This window comes from Xyrauchen texanus, chromosome 35, assembly GCF_025860055.1.
Source record: "Xyrauchen texanus isolate HMW12.3.18 chromosome 35, RBS_HiC_50CHRs, whole genome shotgun sequence".
In the NCBI taxonomy this organism is placed as follows: Eukaryota; Metazoa; Chordata; class Actinopteri; order Cypriniformes; family Catostomidae; genus Xyrauchen; species Xyrauchen texanus.
Genome location: NC_068310.1, coordinates 21,795,694 through 21,821,177, shown reverse-complemented (window position 1 = coordinate 21,821,177; position 25,484 = coordinate 21,795,694). Strand labels below are relative to the sequence as shown.

The window sequence follows — 25,484 nt, the reverse complement described above, 5'->3', positions numbered from 1 at the left end:
CCTGGATTAAAAAGAGTTTGTGACATGGCCAGTTTATAAATGAACCCCACATGCAGATTCCTTTTTTGAGGGATGGAGAGTGCACATTTTCAGAATTTTATGAACAGCCCTTTTTAGTCTTTTAATAGACATCTAATAGAGAGCCAATGTGGACCCCTTTAAGCGAGTGCACAGGTAGGATCATTAGGAATTAGATAGGTAATGGTTTACAGCTTGCAAAGGGCTAAATGCTCTCTTCGCTTTCTTTGTCTGCTTTTTTCTTTTCCGGGGCCTTTTCACAACAATAGTAAGCATATCTATAAAAGATATCTGTCTCTGCAACTCTACTAAACATAATTATTGGATCATGGCCCAGATATGCAATATCGTAACATATGTAAACAAGGCTGTTTTATTCTCTACTTTAAAAAACTCCCAGTACAATGTCTATGATATTTCCCTAAGCCCTCACACCTCTACTAATGAGTCACAAAAAAACATTTCTACACAGAAGCAATGTGCTTAATAGTATGATAACATCTGTGCAAGTTTCCTGTAAAAAAAAAAAACGTGATCTAAATTTCAGTGCAATTAAGTGTTACATGAGAAGTCAGCACTGATATTTTGCAAGATATTTTTTTTCCATTTAATTAGGTTGAAAATCTTTCCTTCTGTTGCATATCCTCCTCCCCCAAAAAATATTTGTACTTTTCTGTTATGAAATACAGTATTCTTCAAGATATTGTGTTTCCATTCAACTCTGAGTTTAGAGTGGGGGGAAAAAAGAACGAAAAAATGGGATCCAACAGCACTAAGAGGCAGATAAAACAGGTTGGAGATGGTAGTACCTCCAAAAAAGTAAAAGAGCAGTGTTACATGCTGCTCTATGTCATCAAAGCACATTCTGACACACTCTGGAGCTCACACGTTTCCTCTTAAATCTCCTATTTTTAGGCATAGTGGCGAATCTATCTTGCAACCCGCAGGCTGGCTGGGCACCCTAAGACACCAAAGCGTTTGCAGATTCACTCAAGCAGGTACTGTAAGCACTGATGCTAATGCCAAGCTTTCAAATCCAAAGGCATTTAATCTGCCCCTTTTATCGCAGTGTGCAGTCTAAATACCACTGATTCAGGGATGACAGAATGCCACCGGCCCGTGATTTTTAGGCTCAAGCACCGAAGCACTTTGTAGGATGAGGACAGTTTATCTGTGTCATCCTTAATCATTTCACTGTCAGGCAAGAAATAGAAGCCCATGCATTAGGGATTAGATTTTGATTGCCATCGATCCTTATTGAACCATCCATCCATCCAAATGTCTCTCTCTGCCTCTGTTAACATCACTGGAATAAACTCTACCACACACACAACGGAAAGGACCACTGGCCTGTAACTTTTAAAACAAACATATATTGCAATTGGCTTGTGGCGTGAAAGCTCACAGTAGACAGTCACAAAGTGTACAGGCATTATCAACAATACTTCCATGCAAAGGCAAACACAGTTAAAACACATTTTTAAGAATAATCAGGTTTCTTAATCAATGATCTGTCTTATCTATGATCTGTCTTCTTACAGACGGGTTTGCCTTCTTACTATTTTTAGATTCAAAGAAAACAGAATGTGAAAATCTACATTTGATGTAGTTACTGTGTTTTGCCTTTTTATAGCAGTATACATGTGCATATATAAATAAACACACATATGCAAACAAATACATACACTGCATGTCATGTTTCACTAACTGTGACCTACAGTTATTGAGGAAGAGGAGCACAGCAAAGCCAAGCGTGGAAGTGGCCAGCAGAATGAGACAGATGTTGCAAGGGATCATAAAGTATCGCACAACAAGCGACACTTTGTGCTGGTACATGCGGTCCCGCTCCGGGGGCGGCGTGGGGTACTGACAACTGGTCATACTCCACTCCGCGCTTTCCCTAAAGTACGCCAACACGACAGGTGTTCCAAAACAGACTCTGAGGAAAAAAAAGGATTGATGAGATGAAAGAAATCCGAAAATGGTTCCAAAAATATCAGTTTAAACTCCACTGGTTCTTCTCGGCTTTATTGCAGTTCCTTTCAGAAAAATTTTGACAAATGCTTCCACCAGTCTCCAAGCAACGCATTTTGTTCCCAAATTACATCCGCTATGGAGAAAGTGATGGTTCCCTTCCTACTGTCCCCGACCTTTCCGCAAACTTTCCATTTCTTTCCAAAGCACAGGGGTGGTGTGTCATTAAAGGTTAGTGCTTGAGTTAGCTTGAGTGTGTTTGACAAAAGCTCTGCTGGACCCCTGGCCCAGATTGGCAACACGCACAAACGAGTACAAACAATACTGCTGCACTTTGAATTTTAAATTCACAATGAAGTTCACAATGATTCACAAATTCAGCAATGAATTGGCTCTTGATGCATCTGTAGAGCTTGTAGGTTTTTGCATAAACTTAAGCACTAGGGCACAATGAATTCTCAGAATTTCCTATCTCGTGCCATCAGATGTTCTACCACCTGCCTGTGCTCGACAGCAGCATGGCAATGCCAGGCTGGTCTCAGTGTGACATGTGTCAGGATTGACAGCGGGTGTGGCTGGGCATCATGCAAGTTTTCGGCCCAGGGAACCGCACAGTTGCTCACAGACTGCAATTAGAGTTATTAGCCTTTGTTTTTCACACACACTCTATATGCAAACTTTAACACACACAAACCTTCCCAAAACCTCAGCAGAACTGCAACACCAGGCTCATCTTCAGCTGTAAATTAGCTAAACTTTTCTCCCCCTGCCTCTACCTCAATCCCCCGAATGAATGAATAATTAGCCCTCAGAGAGTCAGCAGCTGTCTTCGGCCAGCGTGACCATATGCCCTGGAGAGCAGCGGGTCTTTTTTTTCAACCCCCCCACCCTCCTGTGTATCCCCTCCACCTCCTTGAAAGCACAGAAGTTCTTTCTGGCAACAAGCCGCAGTGGACGAAGTGTACAGTGGAAAGTTATAGGTGTCAAATGAGTTGACTTTTCCCTCAGAACAGATGCCTCGGTTAGGGTAGAGGGGCGCTCCTTGATCCAGGTCCGTATTGTCTGTACTTCCCTTTTACTCAGTCCAATTACGTGGGCAACTCCAGACAAAAGGCAACCTCCTCTTGTGCACTCAAGTTGCTTGTCACTCTTAAAAAAGTGCCTTTTTTATTCTCATTTCTTTTCATTAGAGTTGGAAGCTATTTAGAGCTTTCTCTCTTGGTCTTGCTCTCTCAAGAATTCTTTCCATTCCTGTTTCTCTCCTGGTGCCTTTCCTCGTTTCCTAGGCTGAAACTTGCTCCAGCTGATCCTCAGACGAAGTGTTCACTGCCAGCCAAAACATACACTCTGATCGGCACTATCCATGTCAGAATATACACAAGGCAGCAGGTACTCTGTCAACGCAGGCTTGCGTTCAGCCAGCGCTTCAAGCTGTAGATGGGGAGCAGCACACAGAAATTAGTGGAGATTGAAGGAGACCGAGGATAAAAAGCAGGAAAAGAGACGGAAAACTGGCTAATGATACTTAGTCTAACCTATCTGATATGCTAAACAATGTGCAGAGATTGTTTTCTACATCCTCACGACACGGATGCTCATGCCTCCCTCTATTTGCCTCGAATGAAGGAGAAGACTGCGAGAGGAGGAGTGGATGAGGGGCTGTCTCTAACAAAGGGTTGGGGAGGGGTGAGAAGGGGGAGGCAGTGAGGGGGGAGATGGAGAATAAAAGCTTTTGGGAATACTTGGGAGTGTTTTTTTTTTGGGGGGGGACTGGAATGACAGCAAAAACACAAAAGGGCAATTGGACCAAAAACAGGTCAAACATTTTGAGTTTATAATGCTTTAAAGGCTAGTGTAGCCAACAATGTACTAAAATAATAAACTTTGTGGTTTAACTGAGAAGGGGGAAAAAAATCTGATATTTTATTCTTTACTTTTTGATTGGGTTTGATTTAGTTTTTTGTTTTATAAGCTATTAAGGAAAATACTAAATTTACAATGCGGTAAATTGGTTACTGAGGGGAAAGAAAAAAAAACCCAATATGAAATGCAAAGCAACAGGCAAACATTCCTACTAGAATTATTTTTTTTTTAATTATTATTATTCATCTTCTCGTGACACTGTGCCATGTTTTTATTCATTTGTCACACCGTGAAAAATAAAAGCACAAAAATTAGCAAACATGAATATTCAGTGGAAGTGAATACAAATACACTGGCAAGAGATCAGTGCAAAATATGTTTTTAATCCATAACATTATTTTGGTGGGTTTGTTTGCCTATAAATGTTTATTCTATGCTCTAAGCCACATAATGAGGTCAACAGCACAGAGAGCCAATGCTTCTTTTTAACCCCCCACCTCACCCCACCCACAACCTTCAATACTGACTGGCGTATACACAATGGCTGTTCACAAAAAAGCCAATACATATTATCTATTATTTATATGCTCTGTTTCTTAACCCATTCTGTGCTGGTTTCCGGTCATGCGCACACACACTTTCACAAATTTTTCACAAGGTTATGCTCTGTTTCGCATCAGGGGCTGTTTGTCTCTTTGGACACAGGCTTTTCACTGACATCAGAGGCCCTGTGGAACTGAGCTCCTGATGTATCATCCGGAGAACACAGGGTCAGCCAGACCTTCATCACGGAGCTCTGGGTTCACTCGCCAGCTGTAGTGCTGCACCCCAAAAATAACACACACACTGCCAGGACAATTAATCTCCCTTCAGTCACAGAGGCTAAGAAAAAACAATTAGGAAAGACAACTGGGCATCTTGCGACATTTATGTGGGCAAAAAAAAAACTTAAACCCCTCTACTAATAGGGAAACAGAAGGGGGCGCCACATCTGGTCGATTGTCATGGCTCGAGTATGAGCTAATTTGACTTCAAAGCACTCTGTAATGCATCCTTAATGTGCACGCTATCTCAGAAGGTTAACATCTCTCAGTGTGCATTCTCAGCTGGCAACTTCCATTAAGAAACAACTGAAAACTCTCGGTACTTCCCGTTCTTGCATGGCAAACAGCCGCAAGGCCTTTTATCTGGTCTGGCTTGTTCCTTTTGCCATGTTTCAAGTGTGATGCATGTGTGGGGTTTCCTGAGTTGGTGGGATGGGAGTGAGGCATGGAGCCACCCACTTCATCTTTATTAAAACAGCAGTTAGTGATCACACTGAAAAACTGTGTGGGGAAAAAACTGAGACACTCACAATATATTCTATTTCAAGTGTTTTCAAGTGAAGATTATAATTTGTTAGTAACAAGTTGTATTGTAGAAGTCTAATTTGCACCAGGGGATAAAAATAGTGCATCCATCCTTCCATCCATCCATCCACCCATTCATCCATCTTTTATCTATCCATCCATTTACCCATCTGTCAGTCCATTAGGGCTGCACGATTATGACATAAATCATAATTGTAGACTTTTGCCTTTGATATTGTAATCGTGAAAAAAGATTCAATTACCGTGAAGTCACAAAGTAGGCAACTGCGTTGTTCTTAAGAGTAGCAGATTTCAATGGTGGATTTGAGCTGTGCTCCAGTTTCTTTTAAGCATATTTTAAGCATTAAAAAGTGTAATAATGTTGGCTGATAGGCCTGTAGGCCTAATAAAGTTTTTTTAAAGGGACATCTATGGTATAGAATATATGTAGGTTCTTTCTGAACTAATGACAAAACCACTTGATTCAATATGCCTGCGTGACATGAAGCAGGTTGACAAATACACATCCCCACACATTTAACGCCTCTAAAGCCTGAGAAAGGTGGCATAAAATCAAAAAATACCATCAGACATGAAATACAGTATGTATCTTTACCTCTTAAAGTTTTGGTCCATGTACAGTAAATAATTTGACATGTTTAATATTCAAACTTTTTAACTGTCAATTTAAATCGACCAAGTTACTTCCTGCACTCAGTAAGCACTATGGTGGCAAGACAGATGCCCATTCATCCCTTTAGATTTTCAATGGTCATCTTGTTCATGTAAGATCATCGATCAATCATATTTGGCCTCAGCGGTTGTACTATGGAATTGGTTGAAGATGCGATTATAACAATGACGGTGATTCATGAAATATGCCATTCAAGCCATATTCTTTATGTTGGCTACACCTCCAAAACAAGCTTAGAACAGTTAAGCTGAATTAATTTATTGCTATGTTATACAAATCAAATTCACATTGGCCTACTTATTAACAGAGATTGTTAACAAAACCAAACTGTTATTAAATTTGTAAAAAAATTGTACACAGAAATCGAGCAAGGCGACAAACTCTCCCATTACAATGACTGCTGTCACTTACTGCAGGTTTATGTGTTTGAGCCCCGCATTTCAGTGCGAGCTCACTGACGCTCCGCACAGAGTTCTACACTCTTGCAAATGCTCTCATTATAAACAAAGTTGTCTATTCAGCATAATAAATCGATTACTTATACCATGTCTATACCTTGATTTGAACAGGAGCATTTTAGTTTTGTTCCATTGCTCATTTGCAGTGTTTTTACAATCTGTATCGTAAGCAAGTGCCGTGCAATGAATCCAAAATAATTCCAAAGTGCTTATTGCTTTTGTTCTTTTTGAGAGTCAGGTCATGTTTCTTCAATATAAATGTTTGTCTGCAACCGTGAACAAAGGTGAAACATAAAGCAAGCATCTAGGCATCATACTGTATAAAACTTGCACTTTAGCATCAGTTACTGATCATTACTGAAGGACGGAAAACAAATTTAAGCGTTTCTGAGAGGCCATTGCGGTTTCATTGCTCAATGGAAACAACAGAAGCAGACTTAAATTGAATGCGGCAATCGTCAGTTTTCACAATTACATAATCGTGGCAGCTGTAATTGTAATTAGTTTTTCAATTAATTGTTCAGCCCCTTACAAAAAATAACTGCAGGAAAACTGCATCCAAATAACCACACTTGAACTGCAGAACTGGAAACTGCAGGAAAACTGCATCCAAATTACCACACTTGAACTGCAGTAATGGAAACTGAAGGAATACTGCATCTAAATTACCACACTTGTACAGCCGTACTGGAAACTGCAGAAATACTGCATCCAAATTACCATACTTGTACTGCAGTACTGGAAACTGCAGAAATACTGCATCCAAATTACCACACCTGTACTGCAGTACTGGAAACTGCAGAAATACTGCATCCAAATTACCACACTTGAACAGCCGTACTGGAAATTGCAGGAATACTGCATCCAAATTACCACACTTATACAGCCGTACTGGAAACTGCAGAAATACTGCATCCAAATTACCACACTTGTACAGCAGTACTGGAAACTGCAGAAATACTGCATCCAAATTACCACACTTGTACAGCAGTACTGGAAACTGCAGGAATACTGCATCCAAATTACCACACTTGTACAGCAGTACTGGAAACTGGAGGAATACTGCATCCAAATTACCACACTTGTACAGCAGTACTGGAAACTGCAGGAATACTGCATCCAAATTACCACACTTGTACAGCAGTACTGGAAACTGCAGGAATACTGCATCCAAATTACCACACTTGTACAGCAGTACTGGAAACTGCAGGAATACTGCATCCAAATTACCACACTTGTACAGCAGTACTGGAAACTGCAGGAATACTGCATCCAAATTACAACACCTGTACTGCAGTACTGCAAAATGCAGGAACACTGCATCCAAATTACCATACTTGAACTGCAGTACTGGAAATTGGAGGAATACTGCATCCAAATTACCACACTTATATTGCAGTTCTACTGTTGTTCTCTAGAGCTGCACTATTACACTTAATACATTTGCTGTACTTTGCTGTACCATAAATTCTTCAAAACTTGAACAATGACTGCAAACACAATGCAGGTTATTAGCAATCAGCAATTTATTGACAATCAAATGTTTAAAAAGGTGCCTGGCCATTAAGACACCTAAGCATCATCAATGCAATATTTTAAAAGTTAACATTAACTAGCATATATAAAAGTATAAAATAAACATGACAAAAATTGGCAATGTATAAATGTGCAAACATTAGCTCTGTCAGTCGATTAAAATATTTAATCATGATTAATCACATGTTTTTTTCAGAGTTAATCACTGATTTTGAAAATGCTGAAATATGACTGAAATATGAAACATATTACAAGAAAAAAAAATTATGTGCAACAATAATGTTTTATAAATATTTTCCAAACAAACCCTTTCACAAAATAAAGATAGAAATACACTAAAATAGCACCAAGTAACATAAAACATTCCCAAAGTCTAAATGGGAGCTACACAAAGAACTTATCCCCATAGGGTGCATATTCATTGCAATGCACATTAAATCTCTTAAACCCTCATCTTCCACAATATTAATCGTGTGACAGGCTGTGGCTGTCCACTTTGCTACAGCAACCATGAAGTCGCATATACATGATTCAAGCCGCTTTGAACTCCACAAAAAAAGAGTTGCATCTTGATCCCTATTCGGATGCTAATTGTTTTGCATGGGGATGCAAGCATTTACCGGGGCTAGTCAGTGATCTTATTGCCAATCTTATTGTTTTTCACCTGCGAAAAAAATTCCCAGCCGAATTACTTTCTGTTTTTTGACAAACACCACGTGGTAACTTAATTTCCATGCAAATCCACATCCATGAGTTGAAAAGCAGGAATCAATGCAAAAGTTGAAAACCTTTCTGACCTCTGCCAAGTGCCTTATGGTTACTATTTGTCTAGATGTATGGTAATGTGCATGTGTAGAAATGTTGGAAATTATTCACATGAATAAATTTACATCCCCACTCCACCATACTGAGTGGGAGCTCTTATGTAGAAGAAAAATAGAAAATAGAGGTTGTGCTAAACTAACTTTACTGCTGTGTGTTTGTTTGTGGGGTGTGCGTCTCTGTGTAAGGTCCCCCCGGTTACATAGCAAAGGTTCCATCCAGTTGTAACCACTGCTTAGATCTAAAATAGACCTGAATAGAATGCCAGATATTAATGTGTCAAACACTGTAAATTAATCACATGCATTCATTTCGACAGCCCTAGCTTAGACACTTTAGAATGTTTAGGTTACTATTGTAACCTCTGTTACCTGATGAACGATGACGTTGTATCGAAGAAGCGACACTAGTTGACTCTCTTGAGAGCCTCGGGCATCTCTGAACTCGAGAAAAGGCCAATGAGAAATTGGCAGACAGAATTTGCATTTCAAGCCCCCGGACATACGGGAATAAAGGGAGGGAAATACGTCTGTTCATTCAGGATTTTGCCCTGAGGAGCAGAGATTGAGGTTCGGCCATAACAGTGGCTCAGTTCAGCGTTGTGGCTGGGAGGACACAACGTCTCGTTCCCTCCATCAGGGAAAGGAGGTTACAATAGTAACCTAGATGTTCCCCGTCTGTCGCTCACTTTGACGTTGTGTCGAAGAAGCCACACTAGGGGTCCATATTTAATCAAGCCATGTGCTGAACTGTGTGAGGGAGACGCGGGTCCGCTCGTAAGGGGACCGTACCGTGGAAAATACACACAGGGGGATTAATCCACACAGGGGCCCGTCCTGTGGAGCACCTATTCCAGTACAGAGTAGTTTCAGTACCCATAGTGGGTCTGGTCGGGGAATTCCTTCGCTGAATTCGCGGACCAGAGGGCTAGGGAGCAGTCATCCAGGGAGCCGAGTAAGTGGGGTCTCCTGGGATAAGAGCACACAAGATCGCCTCAGTGGAGTGGAAAGGCGCTAGATGCAATCGGTACACCCGGTCAGTTGATTCCGCGTCAGCGAGTTCTACTGGGTTGGACCTGAGAGAACACGGAATGAAACCGACTCAACTCTGAAATTGTAAAATCTCGTAAATGTATTGGGTGTTGCCCAACCCGTTACTCTGCATATGTCTGCTTGGGAGGTGACGTTGTCCAGTGCCCACGAGGATGCCACACTTCTCGTTGAGTGTGCTCGAACCTGTAAGGGGGAGGGCACGGCCTGGGTGTGATAGGCCAATGCTATGGCGTCAACAACCCAGTGGGAAAGCCTCTGTTTGGAGACAGCGTTCCCTTTCTGCTGTCCACCAAAGCAGAAAAAGAGCTGCTCAGAGCGTCTAAAGCTCTGCGTGCGGTCCACATAAGTAAGCAAGGCATGCACTGGACACAGCAAGGAAAGGGCTGGGTCTACCTCCTCCCGGGGCAGCACTTGCAGGTTCACTACCTGGTCAAACCGCTGCAAACCAATCATGATGCCGGACGCAAATTAAGATGTGTCTTTGCATGAGCATTTTGAACAGGAATTCAAGTGTAAGGCCCGGTTGAAAACTTGCAAGTCCAAGATAGGTCGTAAGCCGCCGCCTTTCTTGGGTACGATGAAGTAAGGGCTGTAGAAACCCTTCTTCATCTCGGCTGGAGGGACAAAATCTATCGCGTCTTTGAGTAGAAGGGTCGCGGTCTCCACACGCAGGGTGTTGGCGTCTTCGCCGTGCACCGAGGTAAAGCAGATGCCGGCGAAAGGGGGCAGGGCCTGGTGAACTGGATCGCATAAACGAGTCGGATAGTCCTGGCCAGCCAGTGCGACGGGTTAGGAAGTGACAGCCACGTACCCAAGCTTCGTGCTAGGGGCACTAAGGGGACGGCCGTTTTTGGTGTACCCGGTGGGGCGGAGCAGGCAATGCGGCATCGGGATGCAAAAACGCATCCTGAAGCACTGGTGCTGAGAGAAGACTCGAAGCATTTACCTCCCTCCACGCACCCGGCAGTGGGTGGGTTAGTGACTGAGGAGGAGATCCCATGCAGGAGTCCTCTGGACTCGACGGCCTGGGGGCATCCGTCTCAGGAACGCTTGGGAGCCTTCCGGGTCCTGGAGGATGTTCGAGAGATGGGGGGGCATGTGCTTCCTGTGGGGCACTCAACGCTGTGGCTGAGACGTGGCGTGGCGTGGCAGGATGTGGGAAATAGCCTCCATCTGTTTCTTCACCGCTGAGAACTGCTGGGTGAAGTCCTTGACAGTGTCACCGAAGAGGCCGAACTGGGAGACGGGGCATTGAGGAAGCGTGCCTTATCGACGTCCCCCATCTCGACCAGGTTCAGCCATAGTTGTCATTCCTGAACTACGTGCGTGTCCACGCTGTGACCTTCGTGGCCCTGAGGGCGAGGTCGGTCGCTGAGCGCAGTTCCTTCAACATGTCGGGGTCAGGATTACCCAAGTGCAGATCTTTGAGTGCCTTGGCCTGGTGAACTTTCAGGAGGGCCATGGCATGCAAGGTGGAAGCGACCTGTCCAGCGGCACTGTAGGCTTTGGAGGTTAGTGTTGACGTGATCCTACAGGCCCAGGTGGCGGCGTTCTCGGGACACAGGTGGATCGCAACCGCCCTATCCACCTGGGGGACCGCCGAGTACCCATGGGCCGCTCCGCCATCGAGGGTAATGAGAGCTGATGAGTGAGGAGGTCAATTACAGGCAGTAAAGGTGCCCTCCACTACCATGTCAGCTCATCATGCACCTCCGGGAAGAAAGGAATCGAGGCTGTGAGCGGCACCCAGACCCGAGGAACCAATCATCCAGCCGTGAGGGCTGTGGGGAGGACGGAGGGTTCCAGTCCAGCCCCATGTTGACGGCAGCCCGGGCAAGCATGTCAGCCTCAGACTGGGCGTGACGACCCGAGGGTGGCAGCCCAATCGAGTCTTCCACGTCAGACAACGGAACACTCTCCGATGCAGTGGTGAGCTTATCATCCCACTCAGGGGCTCAAGGGGATAAGCAGACTAGCCGTGAGGCGAGCCGCTGTCACCCCGAGCCCGGGCGGAAGTCAACAAGCATGTCGGGGGGGTGATTCGTGGGATGTGCCCGGCAAAACCGACCCCGCTGCCATCCCCAAATTGCCTCCATCGTCATCCAGGTCGTCCTCAATTCCATGGGAAGGAGCAACGCAGGGGAGCGGCTGGAGTGGCGTTCCTTTTTAGGAAGGAAAGCCGCAACCACAACGTTGCCATGGTAAGGTTCTCGCAGTGAGAACACGAACCATCCACAAACGCTGCCTTGTGTGATCGCGGCCCAGACAAACGAGACAGCGCCTGTGACCATCAGGATTGGAGAGATCTCGACCACATCCAGGAACTACACAGGGGCGGAAAGGCATCTGTATAAAGACGCATCCTAAAAAGGACTTTCAATGCCACTGTGTATTGCTCTTTTAGGAAAATATTCTCTTTTAAAAGCGCTGTCTCTGCTGTGCAGAGAAGGAGAAAGCCGCTAATATGCGTCGTAGATCCAACAGCATATTTAGAGATGAAGTGAACAGTCTTGTGAATGCAGCTCGCTGATATACAACTGCTCAGCTCCGAAGGAAAATTATGAATGGACAGATGCATTTCCCTCCCTTTACACCCATATGTCTGGGGGCAGGACATGCAAATTCTGTTTGCCAATTTCTCATTGGCCTTTTCTCAAGTTCAGAGATGTGCGAGGCTCTCAAGAGAGACCCCTAGTGTCGCTTCTTTGACACAATGTCTAAGTGAGCAACAGACGGGGAACTGCAGTTTTGTTCAATGTGAAAACTGCATTTGCAACTGAAGCTCCATTCTGCAGTGCAGCTGTTTAACTGCACTAAACTGTAAGTGAACTACACAAACTGCTGCTCTACTGCATTGATTTGAAATTGTACTACACTGTACTGCTATTATTTTGCAATGTACTGCAGTTATACCAGTGTGGAATACAGATATACTTCAATGAAATGTAGTAGTGCTACACTGGCCTGCAATTGTACTGCAGTGCACTAAATCAGTACTGCAGTTAAAAGGCATTGTAAGTGCAGTACAGTTTGTCATTGTACAACACAACATCATTGTATTATATAAAATTGCACTTTTTACTACACAGATTTACTACACATTAATTGCAGTAATACTGCAATTACACTGCAGTTTTACTGCAGTACATTTTTGTAAGGGGCCCAACCATCCATTCATTCATCTGTCCATCTATTCATTCATCAACCTATTAATCTTTCTGCCAATTAAACTGTTTTTCTTTGGAGAGGGTCCCCATCAAACTTGCTTCCACTTTTAATGGTCTCCAAGGGTTCCACCAAGGTTCCACAAAGGAGAAACACAGATTATTCACTAAGCATCCGATACAGTATTTTCTTAAAAATGGAACTTCCTTCGCATCCATCCTTATATAGAGTGCAGCAGCTGGCTGATTGACTTCTTGTGCTATAATCAAATAAATGAAACAGTTTTGATTATGAGCAGATTCCCCCAACTACTCAACTCATTACACCACACTGTTCAGGCAGTCAAAATCCTGACACGAAAAGTGGAAGACAGAGGAAGAGAGATAGCGGGAGAGAAAGAGGGAGGTGGAGAGACTGCCAGCATGCTTTCAGTGAGAATGAGCTAACTGCAACTCCAGCCGGGAACATTCTACAGCTGGGAGTTCCTTACACCCTTGTTCTGTCATACGACTTGCAAGAATAGAAAGTGACACCACAGTACGTAAAAGTGGGAAAGTGGGGATTTTTCTCTCGTGCTGCCTGCTGAAGTGCCGATATAACTGTTACAGAGATATTCCACATGGGAAATGACATCAGTGTAATTCTACGTGAGAACAAAAATGCTGGCTGGCCTGCTGTTCAGTGAGCAACACCGCCTATATACAATGAATCCAGGTGTGAGCTATCACTAAGATGAAGCTGTACCCTCAATAACTAGTCAATTACTAAAGACTCTGGAACCCAAAAACCATATGGCGAGATTCCAATCCTTCTTTCCACATACTGATAATCAAACCAGTAGGTTTGTGTGGACAATTCCAGTTTGAAGACTGTGGTTTCATATGGTTTTCTTAATTCTTTACAGCCCAAGAGGTTCATCTGACAGATGTCCAAATCAAATCACTGTCAATCTGCCAGATTCAGCCAATTATGCAGCTCTGTAATGACTAAACTTAATTCAAACAAGCCTGATTAAGGAAACTGAAGGATAGCTATTGTTCATAGCTTATTCCTGTCTCAGCTGCAGTTTAATAACTTACCTAGACTGGGTGGATCTCACAAAAACCGTCCAAGAAATGTCCAGGTCATACTTTACACTAAAATTAAAACAGCAAAATTATATTTGGTATAAGATGTTTTGAATCGAGACATCACTTTCATGTCAAGCAAGCACATTATCAATAGTTGACTGTAATGTGCAAAAATAATGCTACGCTATTTGAATAGTAAAATGAATTGTATTTGTAGACCATGGTAGTATTTGCTGTATTGCCTTTAATTATATTTGTATTACTGCAATACATTAATGAGGCAGATTTTTAGATTACAGTACTTTGTACATAATTAGTTTTCTTTTGAGATTTGGGGTGAAATGCGACCTGTAACGTTGCAATTTAAAACAATATTGTGTATATACACTATAAAAGTGTAGTTTACAATAACAATTAACCAAACTACCAATACATTTCCAACTTTTTTTAATAATGTTTCAAGACCATTATCATTTGAATAATTCAAAAGCTGTTCTGCTCCATTACTGTGATTTTCAAATATTTTTATCTGTTAGCACAGTGCAAATGCCTGTTCCACTCTAGTTCACAGCTATCTACATTGAAAGGGTCATCGGATAGGTCTCTTGTATGTATGCGTGTGCGTATGGGTGTGTGTCCTTGGCCCAATCCACTAAAGACCATGGCAGATAAAACACAATTACTTTAATCCTTCTTTCCTAACTCAGTTCTCACCCTAATACCTATTAGTCGATGTGTGCTCAGCCCACCAGCGTATACCATACATCACATATTGATTTTGGTTGAGGATAGCTACTGCCATTCAGGTTAAGTGCTTTTTGAACTGATGAAAACAAACATCAAATAAATTCCACTTTCTCCCATATATCAAGAAAAAAATTATTGCTCAAAGGATGCTCTTTCATTACTTATAAGGAATAAAAAAAGAAACAAACGAAACCACTGTTGGCAAACATTAAAATGCTATACAATAATTGTGGACAGCATAGCTCATAAAAATTGGTCTTGGCTAATTTTGAAATCTCTCAATTTTGATTGGTATCTTGGCAAATCAGAGCACAGCTTGTGTCCTTATTGAGATTTCTTCAGAAACTATAGACCCAGGGACAGTTCTAGGGTGTATTTCTCAGAAGACAAATCTGGGAAACAGCCAAGAGTCTGCTCTTTTCAAATCAAATTTACTATTTCATCTCAATGCTGTTTATGAGAATCAACTGATACATTAAAAAGATATCACTTGTTATTATCATTCCAATGGAATCCCACCAAATCCTGTACAGTGTACATTATATCTACACCTCCCTAACACCTTACCTCCCCACCAGGAAGCACCTGTCTAAGCAAAGACCTGTATGTGAGGAGGACTCTTCAACCACAGCTGGATCTTAAGTTCTGGGTGGAGCAAACTCATTACCCTGCCAATTAAATGGCTCCTTGTTCCAGGACCAAGCTGTTGAGTGCCGGCAGGAGCACAGCTGCCCTGGGGCAGAGAGCTAGGTTCCTGGGAACAGGCCAGCCTCTGTGTACTAATGTAGAAGAACTAACCAGCATCAGCATTTGCATCCACTCAATCATCAGCTTGCTGTTATTCCCCCTCATTACAGTAATTACAATTATGATTGCAGCATTTAATTCTTTCCATGCTCTAGCTCCCCATTTTTTTTTATTCATACTTTATTTCCCACAATGCAATCTTAATGGTCCTGATGGGGGCAATTGAGCTGGGGCTGTGGGGGGGTGAAAAAGACTGGAAGGGGGATTGGAGAAGCAGATGAGGCAAAGTGCCAAAACAGAGACTGCAAGACCAGCAGTGAGTGACTGTTTTCTGGAGGCTTGCTTGACTTTGGCTGTGTTTGGGACCTGGCATCCATAACAGACAGGGAGCTTGTGATTGAACTTCTAGGTAATGCAGGTGGCAGCAGCAGCTGTGGAACTAAACTTGAGGACTAAGGCAAGCTTGGGTTAAATAGTGTGGCCTTTCCAGAAAACAGGTGTAGGATATTTGGTATTCGACATTTAGAAGGGAACTGATAAATTGCCCTCATTCTCGCACCATTATATGTAAGGGTATTTGGTATGCTAGATTTAGAAGGGAATTTTCTAAAAAATATATGAGCTATGAACTAAATTGAACTGTCCTTATTGTACATTATTAGGTAATGAAATGTATAATGGAATTAGTCGCGTTCGACAACCATTATAAATTAGATCAATGACAAATAACTAGATTATTTGTCTAAATAAATGCTCCACCATTAAAATCGTAATACAATGTTTCGTTGTATCCGCTCACAATTTCTACAAGGAATTAGATTTAAGGAATTAGCTTTAACCCTCTGGGGTCGATGGACGTGCCGGCACGTCCTGCTGGATATTTTCGTCATTACAGCAGAAACAACTTCAAATACTCTGTCATTTTTGGGTATACACATAAGTTTAAGACATCATTAGAGACTATAAAGGGTCTACTTTTATTTGTGTACACTCACAATAACAACACAATCTTGTGCTTTTGTAAAATAAAGAAAATAAAAAGGGAGAGCTTTCAGCAGTCTGTGTTCACGAGCATATTTCAGAAACACGTAACAAAAATGGACTGAAACTCAAACATGAAACATTTGTCTAAAGAAAGCTTAAAATGTCTACTTTTAAATAAAACAATTTAAAACAAATATTCTCCTGCAATGCAATCTGTTTGAAACAAAGCGATATACAGTTTTTACTAGGCTATCTAATTATCTGTAATGTGATCCCACCCACCAGCAGAGCTCGCCATTCATACACTAATGTGCTGAGACGATCAATGCAAATGTACACGCCCCTGACAGTGAGATTGTAAACACATTTCATTCATTTTTCTGTGTGTTTTTAACGATACACAGGCGACTGTGAGGTTTGATTTAAACACATTTCATTCATTTTTCTGGATGTTTGCAACGATACACAGACGAGAAAGCCTGCAGGATATTATGGAAGAGTTAACATTTTCCTCAGAAGAAGAGCGGCACTCCGATGAACGTTTGAAGCAGGTATTTAAATTGTATGCTGTATAATATAAATATGATATGTAATATGATATAAAATAATATGAATGTTTAGATTATATTTTAAATAGCATTTATGCTGCCTCATTATCATCAACAAAGCTTGTGCTTGCAAATATGTGTTCAGGTTAAATGAGTATAATGCACTTTAAATATGCCCATATTAGAGAATCATCATATTATAATGATTTTTGAAGGATCACGTGACACTGAAGACTGCAGTAATGATGCTGAAAATTCAGCTTTGATCACAAATTGCATTTTACAATATATTTAAATAGAAAACTGTTCTTTTAAATTGTAAAAAGAGTTCAGAATATCAATGTTGTTTCTGTATTTTGTATCAAATAAATCCAGTCTTGGTGAGCAGAAGAGATTTCTTTTAACGGTAGTATAGGTCTAAAATTAAGTAAAGTCTTTATGTAAAGAAAATATATAGTCAGATTACTTATTTTAACTTAAAACTTGATTTTGATCATTAAGTCTCCTCACATTCATTCTCTATCCCTGATTGATAGGCCCAGGGGAGGGTCTTTGTATCCTCAGGTGTGAAACACATCAATATTCAAGATAGTTCACGCCTCCTCGCATATTACCCATCAACACTAAAAGTGTCTTACAAAAGTTAAATTACTATATTGTTTTGTATGTATGAGTGATCAGGATGGTTATCACATCATTTTGTAGCAAAAACTCTAGGCTACAAGATCCAGTTCTCAAACGTCTTGTGGACAAATGTTTAGTATGTGTTATATCACCTTATTTCAGTGACTTAAAATGTTAGTTTTTTCAAAAACCACGCATAAACGTTATTTTCTCAAAAATACAAACCTGTACATGCATGTTGCTCACATATTATTGTAGCCCAGTTTGTGCTGAATACAGTGTTATCAGACTTTAGCCATTAATATGTTTTTAATCAACTGAAAAAAGCACAAATGTCAAGGCATGTCAAAACTTCTCCAGGGCCCAAAATACCCTCAGACCCCAGAGGGTTAATAAGTGAATAACGATTAACTAACTTATTGGAGTGACATTATTCTCATGGCTTATTGAAAATAAAATCACACATATTTAGGTACAGCTTTGAAGCTAAATCTTTTAGAAACAGGGATGAGATTATTTATCAAAATACACCACAGTCAATCATCTTTGAATACAGACAAACTTTATTGCTATTCTAAACAGAAATCTAATCTAACACACACATATTTACATAAGACAGGTTTGTGAGAGACTGGCAGAATGTGAAATAAATTATCAATACAGTGAAAATGAACTTTATGGAGTCTGTTGACAATACCTTATGAACCATTTAACCTTATTTGAGTCTACATTGATTTGCTATTGGATTAGACAAAGTATTCAACTAATACACCAGCACTTTGAGCACAATATTGGAGATGTACTTGCGTGTAGTGGTGTTTCCTTGCATTCTTTGTGTTGCTTGGTTCTTGGCTCTAGGTCATGTAAGTACATCTCCAATAAAAGTGCTGGTGTATTAATCAAATAATTTGGGTAATCCGATAGCAATTCGATGTAGACTCAAAGAAAGGATGAAATAGTTCTTAAGGTATTGTCAACAGACTCCGTAAAGTTAATTTTCACTGTACTGATCAGTTATTTCACATTCTGTCACTTAACACCAACATGTCTCATGTATATATATATTAGATTAGATTTATGTTTAGAATAGTAATAAAGTTTGTCTGTGTTCAAAGACGACTTGACTGTGGTATATTTTGATAAATAATATCATCCCTGTTTCTACAAGATTTAGCTTCAAAGCTGTACCTAAATTCAATAAGCCATGAGAATATCACTCCAATAAGTGAATTAATTATAATTCATTTATTAAAGCTAATTCCTTGCAGTAGAAATTGTGAGCTGATACAACTAGACGTTGTATTACGATTTCAATGGTGGAGAATCTATTAAGACAAATAATCTAGTTATTTGTAATTTATCTAATTTATAATGGTTGTCGAACGCGACTAATTCCGTTAGACATTTCATTACCTAATAAGGACAGTTTAATTTAGTTCATAGCTAACATATTTCAAGACCCTAAATTCCCTCCTAAATTTAGCATGCATGCAAATTACTCTACATATAATGGTGGTAAAATGCGTGCAAAATACCCATTTTAACTGACCCCGTCCACATCTCTAAATTATATATGTAATACCCTACATATTATTGTGTGAGAATGCAGGCATTTTAACTGATTTAGTCCACATCTCTAAATTATATATGTAATACACTACAAAATGCATTCTGTACATTTTAGAAGTTTAAATCGTTAAAGTACTGTGATTTTGTGTAGAACGTTCCTGGATTAAGATGAAATGTGTTTCCTTTCTGAGCAATGTTGATGCCTGGGCCTGTAATTTAAATTCTTCTGCATGTATAATCTAACACAGGTGTCTACAAAACCTACCCAAGGCAGGCAGCTAGGCTAATAGTCATTAGTGAAGGTGAAAAACAATGGACGTAATTCATGTTTGAATGCTGTTTAAGACCCTGTAAAACAAAGTTGTTTTGAAGTTTAGTCTGTTAGCTTTGAGGTCATCTATATGCTAGTGTATATGTTAAATACTCCTAAAAGTTGACAAAATTAACTTTTGGAAAATACATACATTTAAAAATGTACAGTTTTTCTCTTTCAGGAAAATTGAACAAAAACTACAGATGTCTCATCCTGCACTCACTTATTTTGTCTAATCAAATGCTCTCTAAAACAAGAAAGTCACTTCCTCTATTGCCTTTGTGGCATCGGGGGCGTGGTCAAGCGTCCGTCCAGACAGAGAAAGCGGTAAGGGCGCTTCCACCTGAGCTAAATTATGTCTAACACCTGTCTCTAATTACAGTGAGCATGGGGAGAATGGCATAGAAGAGTCACACCGCCAGCAGACCGGGAGAGAGAGCCTGGGTCTAAAGAGTGTTGTGAAGCTGAAAGAGTATCGTGAAGCTGAAAGATTATTGTGAAGCTAAATAGTATTGTGAAGCTGTTTTGAAAGTGTGAAGGTGACATGTTTTGTCACCCCTGTAAAAACCGAAGTTGCTCCATTAAACTGCTTACCTAAGTTGAAGAAACCTGGTTCCTCCGTGTCCTCCCTTTACAACCTTCTACTTCTGACTAGCAATAGTGAGTAGCAAATCATGTTCATGGCAGTCACAAAAACTTTTGTTTTCTCTATCCCAATAAGATATATTGCACTCATCAAGAGATTTACTGTACAGCATTTCCAAACCCTTTTGACCCATGAATTTCTATAATTTCTCCATGACATTTCCATGACATTTGCAGTCATAATTACAGTAAAGGGTCTGTAAAATTCATTTTATTGAGATTGTGTTGTAGCTAATGAAATAAGCATAGAAATTTAGGAAAGATTATATTTGCTAAACAAAAATATGATGTTTAAATATTGTATTAATTTCCATAACTTTGACAGGTCTAGAATATACATATTTTCAGGTTTTCCATGACTGTGGGAAACCTGTCGGGAGCTCAATGTATTGAAAGCAAAATAACGACATGAATCTCTGAGCTTTTGGCTCTGTACAAGCTACTTCACCAACGTCTACCTGTTGCAAAATTTAATCAAGGAAACATTCTGGTGCTCATCTGCGGTCCATTTATCTGCAAATCTATGCTTGAGACAATGCTTGTTTTCGGTTCATCCTCTACTATCAATAGCAGCACCGATTCGCCTCACACAATTAACCTCTGCAGAATAGAGGCCAAATTCAGCCTGTTTTCCATCTACCTATAAATTAACCCGAGGTGGAGAGGATGCAGTGATTGGATGCCAAGCAGTGCATCCAATTTTATAAAAGAAAACACATGGAAGGACCAAACGTAAATCGTTTCACCTACAGTACAGTATATAGACATAAACCAGCTGCTCCTAAGAATATTGCAATGAATGAACCTCTGCAAAGCAGCATGTGTAAAGGGACCAAAGGGGGTGGTTCTTCAACCCATCTGGATATTTTTATTCTTTTGCAGCCCAAAGTTTTAGCCATACACATAAACATCCACAAACTGACACGCTATTAATGGGCAATCTGTTCTCAAAAAGTACATTGCAACATTTCAGAAAGTTATGGGCTTGATGAAGGAAATAAGCTCTCCGGTGTTTTATGTTTGCAGAAGTTTTCACAGCTGGCTGTTATGAATATTACACTTCCATGTAAGGGCCTAACTAGCTTGAGCTAAATACAAAATTCATAAATACTCTGCTTTATGGAGAACTGCTTTTATGAAGTATTACCATTAAGGCATCAGAATATGTAACCTCTATCATTGCTGTTCTTCCATTCTATAGCCTAGCCCCATTTAGAGTGCACACACACTGTGCAAGCACACTCAAAAATATGCATACGCACACTCTCACACATAGAACGAAGCTTTTTCTAGTATCAACTCTGACAGTGACAAGCTATTATATGCAGGGACCATTTCATTTGCATTTACAGTAATGAACTCTTTCTCTTTACCCTTTCATTCTCCCCTTCTTTCTCTCTTTCGAGTCTTTCTCTGATGTGGCAGATCGTCTTGGGTAGAGGGCAGAAGGGAATCTTAATTGGCATACATCCTCATCTCTCGCAAGCCATCCGAGGAGAAAAAGGGAGCTTCAATTATTTATATTCTAAATCAAGAGCCTTGCAAAACCGCCTTCCACGAAACAGCCTTAAAAACTGTCAAATGTGGGAGAAACTTTATGCAGCTGCGTATCTGCAATCAGGCAAAGCTATAGGTGTAAGAGGCAAAGACAAGATGAAGAAGCTGCTTCAGAACTGTATTCTCTGTTTTTGGAGAGCATAACAAAACTAAGTCACCTATTGAGTCAATGCAACATCAAGGCCTCATACGCCTGCACAGCCGTAGCTGGCAGGGTTGCATTGTCAGGTGTTCCAGAAGACAAGGGGACAAGGGTTGTTCCATCAGCTTACTCAATCCATCAGCAGCCAGAAGGAATAGAGACTCTACAGACCCAGGAAGACAAGGATAGACTCCTCTCACTTTGAGACCGACAGTCTACTGACTTTCTTTTATCCATGGAACACAAAAGGAGATATTAGGGCCACAGTCACGGTTCAATATCAGTGCTAATTTTTAATTTTAGATGATGAGAATGGTGACTGAAGCCAAAATGCAGTCTAACATCTCCTTTTGTGTTCCATGGTGAAAAGGAAGACCACAGATATGGAACAACATAAGGGGGAGTAAATGATGACAGCATTTTCATTTTTGGTTGAACTATCCTTTTAAGAACTCTTCAAACACTAAATACAGTAAGATGCATGAGAGCTCCAACACTTTTTAGTACAAAATAAAAAAAAACACTTAGTGGCTGCTGTTGATAAAAGCTCTTGCATGTTGAATAAATCGGCTCGGTACATGGTGCTCATTTCTCCCACTTTTAATTCTCCAACTTGCTCCACTTTGCAAAGACTCAATCATCTGAGAATGAGATCCACCATGCGTGCCAGGAAAAGATTAAAAAAATAAAAAATACCCACACGTGCGCATACACACACCTGCTTTTGCTTAGATGATTGGTGTGTATTTAAACAACAGATGCCTGATCCATTATTCACCTGCAAAGCTACAAAGAGTGACAACAATTCCACTGAAAAGCAAAATACTTTACAAATGTACAAATACAGTAAAAATTGAAATAAAAAATTAAATGTGATCTTTATACAAGATCTTTATGCATGTCATTGTACAGACTGTAAGTCACTCACAGCCTTGTTTTCATTCCTGTTGAAATTACATACCGTGCTACTCTGAATAAGGTCTATAGCCTTTCGCCAAAACTCTCAAATAGCTTCCTTCAAATATTGCATCCATTCCTGTCATTGCAGTCATGAAAAATGAGCTTTGTTGGCTCAATCAAATCAATTTTGCCTACTTTGACCAGTCCAGTGCATTCACAGGTCTGTCCTCATGAAGGTGCTGGTGGTGAGGCTGTTCATATAAAGGGCTGTTTGGATTGAGGAAGAGCACAGCTCCCTTTGACTGAAGCCTCCAAGTTTTAATGAGCAACCCAGGGGCAATGGGTCAGCCGCACCAATTCAGAGACTATCAGTAAGCCCCCTCGCAGGCATCTTTTCACCAACATGCACGTACAGCCTCCCTATTTCCACCCAATTACATCTGCAGCTCTTCTCTGTGATGACTTCATTGCATTTTCTGATTAGAGGTAACATAGTAAGCATTTGAATGCACCTTGTGGGATTCAAGCAATTCTGCATTTGAAATCCTTCCTCCCCTTCCCACTCTGTCTCTGTCTCTATTGCACATTTTACTGATGATCTATAAACCCCTTTTCCAGACAATCATTCAGCTATCTGACACAAGTACCACCCTACCCCCAGCTCCCCCAGGAGTGAGCAGGGTTCATGTGACTCTCCTCACCAGGCAACAAACTGCCTCCATGTTCCAGTGTTCCGGAGGGCCGTTGCCATGTGACACTCTTCAAAAAGATCCACTGTTATTACATGGAATGGTGCGTGATCTCATTCTTCCGAGGTTGTTTGTGACATTTAATCTCGAAGAGGCTCAAAGAAATGGAATTACATGATGATTTGTCTGATGGTTTATGTAAAAAAGAAGAGACGTACAAGAAAATATATTGATATTGAAGGAGATCATTAGGCTCATTATGGAGTGGTAAATTAGAGAGTGTTCGGTAACCTCTCTTGCCATTTGAAAACCTACTGACCCCTCGCCTCAATTCATTATGCCACAGAAATGTAACAAGTCTTTGAGTTAACTTTAAAGGCCATTTCACAATGAGCACAAATTTTCACTAACATTTTTTTCCTAATGACAAGCTTCTATGTCAAAACAATACATCCATATTTTCAAGTTTACTGAAGGAAAAATGTATTATGGCAGGCAATACTGACAAAATGGGAATTTGTTTAAGATATACAGTACATACTATTTAGCTATATACTACAGTGTACTATAATGCATTAACAGCATAATATTGGGTGAATTTAAGTACATTTCTGCCATTTATTTCAGTGACAAGGATGGACCAATTTACCCGAATCAACCCTCTACAGGCATGTTGGAGAAAGAATAGGCTTTTGGAAAGTACATTTTTGTTTTTACTCACCAGATTTAGACGACATGTAAGCGTAATGCAACTGAAAACTGAAACAGATATTAAACAAACCGAGAAGGGGGCATCTTCAAATAAATATATAGTATTTATATATATATGAATTCACTCAATATAGTATGCAGGATTGCACAATTTCTTTTTTTTTTTTTTTACTGATACTTTTATTTTATGTATATACATTAATATGATGGCTGATATAATAATATGTTATCAATGCTGTTCTGTCTATTTAAAAAAGGGGGAAAAAAAAGAATCACCTGTTTCTAGAATTTTACACTCTTCAAATCCAACATCAAAATATTATATAGAGTAGAAAAGATTTGCGTTTCACTTTTGAAATTTCACATTCTGTCAATTCATATGATGTCAGGAAATTGCAATTGCAAAGAAAAACAGTCCAAGACCTAATACGATATTACATCAATATCTGGGTTGTGATACAATAATATTATGATTCTTTATGTTTAGGGTATTGTGATTTAGAACTGTGATATATTGCGATCTTTTACTCACTAAGTGTGACAAAATAATACAATTGAGAAAATAGTTTAGAATCTAGTTGCAATTGGTGACAGTCAGGAAATGCGTTCATATGCGGTTTCGTCAGATATCAACTTGTGCGTTATTGAATTACATATTTTGAGCCAGTGTGTCTTCGCTTTTTGCTCTTTTTGTTGAGATGAGCTTGCTGCATGCAACAACAAACACTGCATGAGCCATGATATCTGATTCACAGATAAATTACTCCTTTGAACTGGGTCTTTTTATCGAATCTGCCGAAAAGATTCACAAAATCAGTTTAAACTCAGATTACAGTTAAATCAGAACCACTTTTTCAGCGAATCACACAGCGAGCTGAAAACCGGATTACAGGATATTTATAACGTGATCGCTGAAGATAAACTTTTGATAAATTTCAAAATAAGAGCTATGGACTCCACAAGACCTCTGAAGGTGTCCTGTGGTATCTGGCACCAAGATGATAGCAGTAGATCCTTTAAGTCCTGTAAGTTGTGAGGTGAGGCCTCCATGGATCAGACTTGTTGGTCCAGCATGTCCTATAGATGTTCAATTGGATTGAGATCTGGGGAATTTGGAGGCCATGTCATGTTCCTCAAACCATTCCTGAAGATTTTTTGCAGTGTGGCAGGGTGCATTATCCTGTTGAAAGAGACCAATGCTATCAGGGAATACCGTTGCCATGAAGGGGTGTAAGTGGTGTGCAACAATCTTTAGGTAGGTGGTACATGTCAAAGTAACATCCACATGAATGCCAGGACCCAAGTTT

General features: G+C 40.4%; 1 protein-coding gene across 6 annotated transcripts in view; it reads right to left on the bottom strand.

Annotated features, from left to right (window-relative positions):
• Positions 1-25,484, bottom strand: part of LOC127629228 (agrin-like) — a 393,795-nt gene that overhangs the window by 213,804 nt on the left and 154,507 nt on the right. For 2 of the 6 annotated variants that reach the window (XM_052106362.1, XM_052106364.1), the window contains exon 1: positions 1,737-3,592. The exons of 2 other annotated variants lie outside the window; for them this stretch is intronic. In XM_052106362.1, the coding sequence (XP_051962322.1) occupies positions 1,737-1,899 (163 nt within the window). In that variant the 5' untranslated portion in view covers positions 1,900-3,592. Of the gene's footprint in view, positions 1-1,703; positions 3,593-25,484 lie in introns of those variants that run through there. 2 more of the 6 variants (XM_052106361.1, XM_052106360.1) reach the window with 2 other exon arrangements.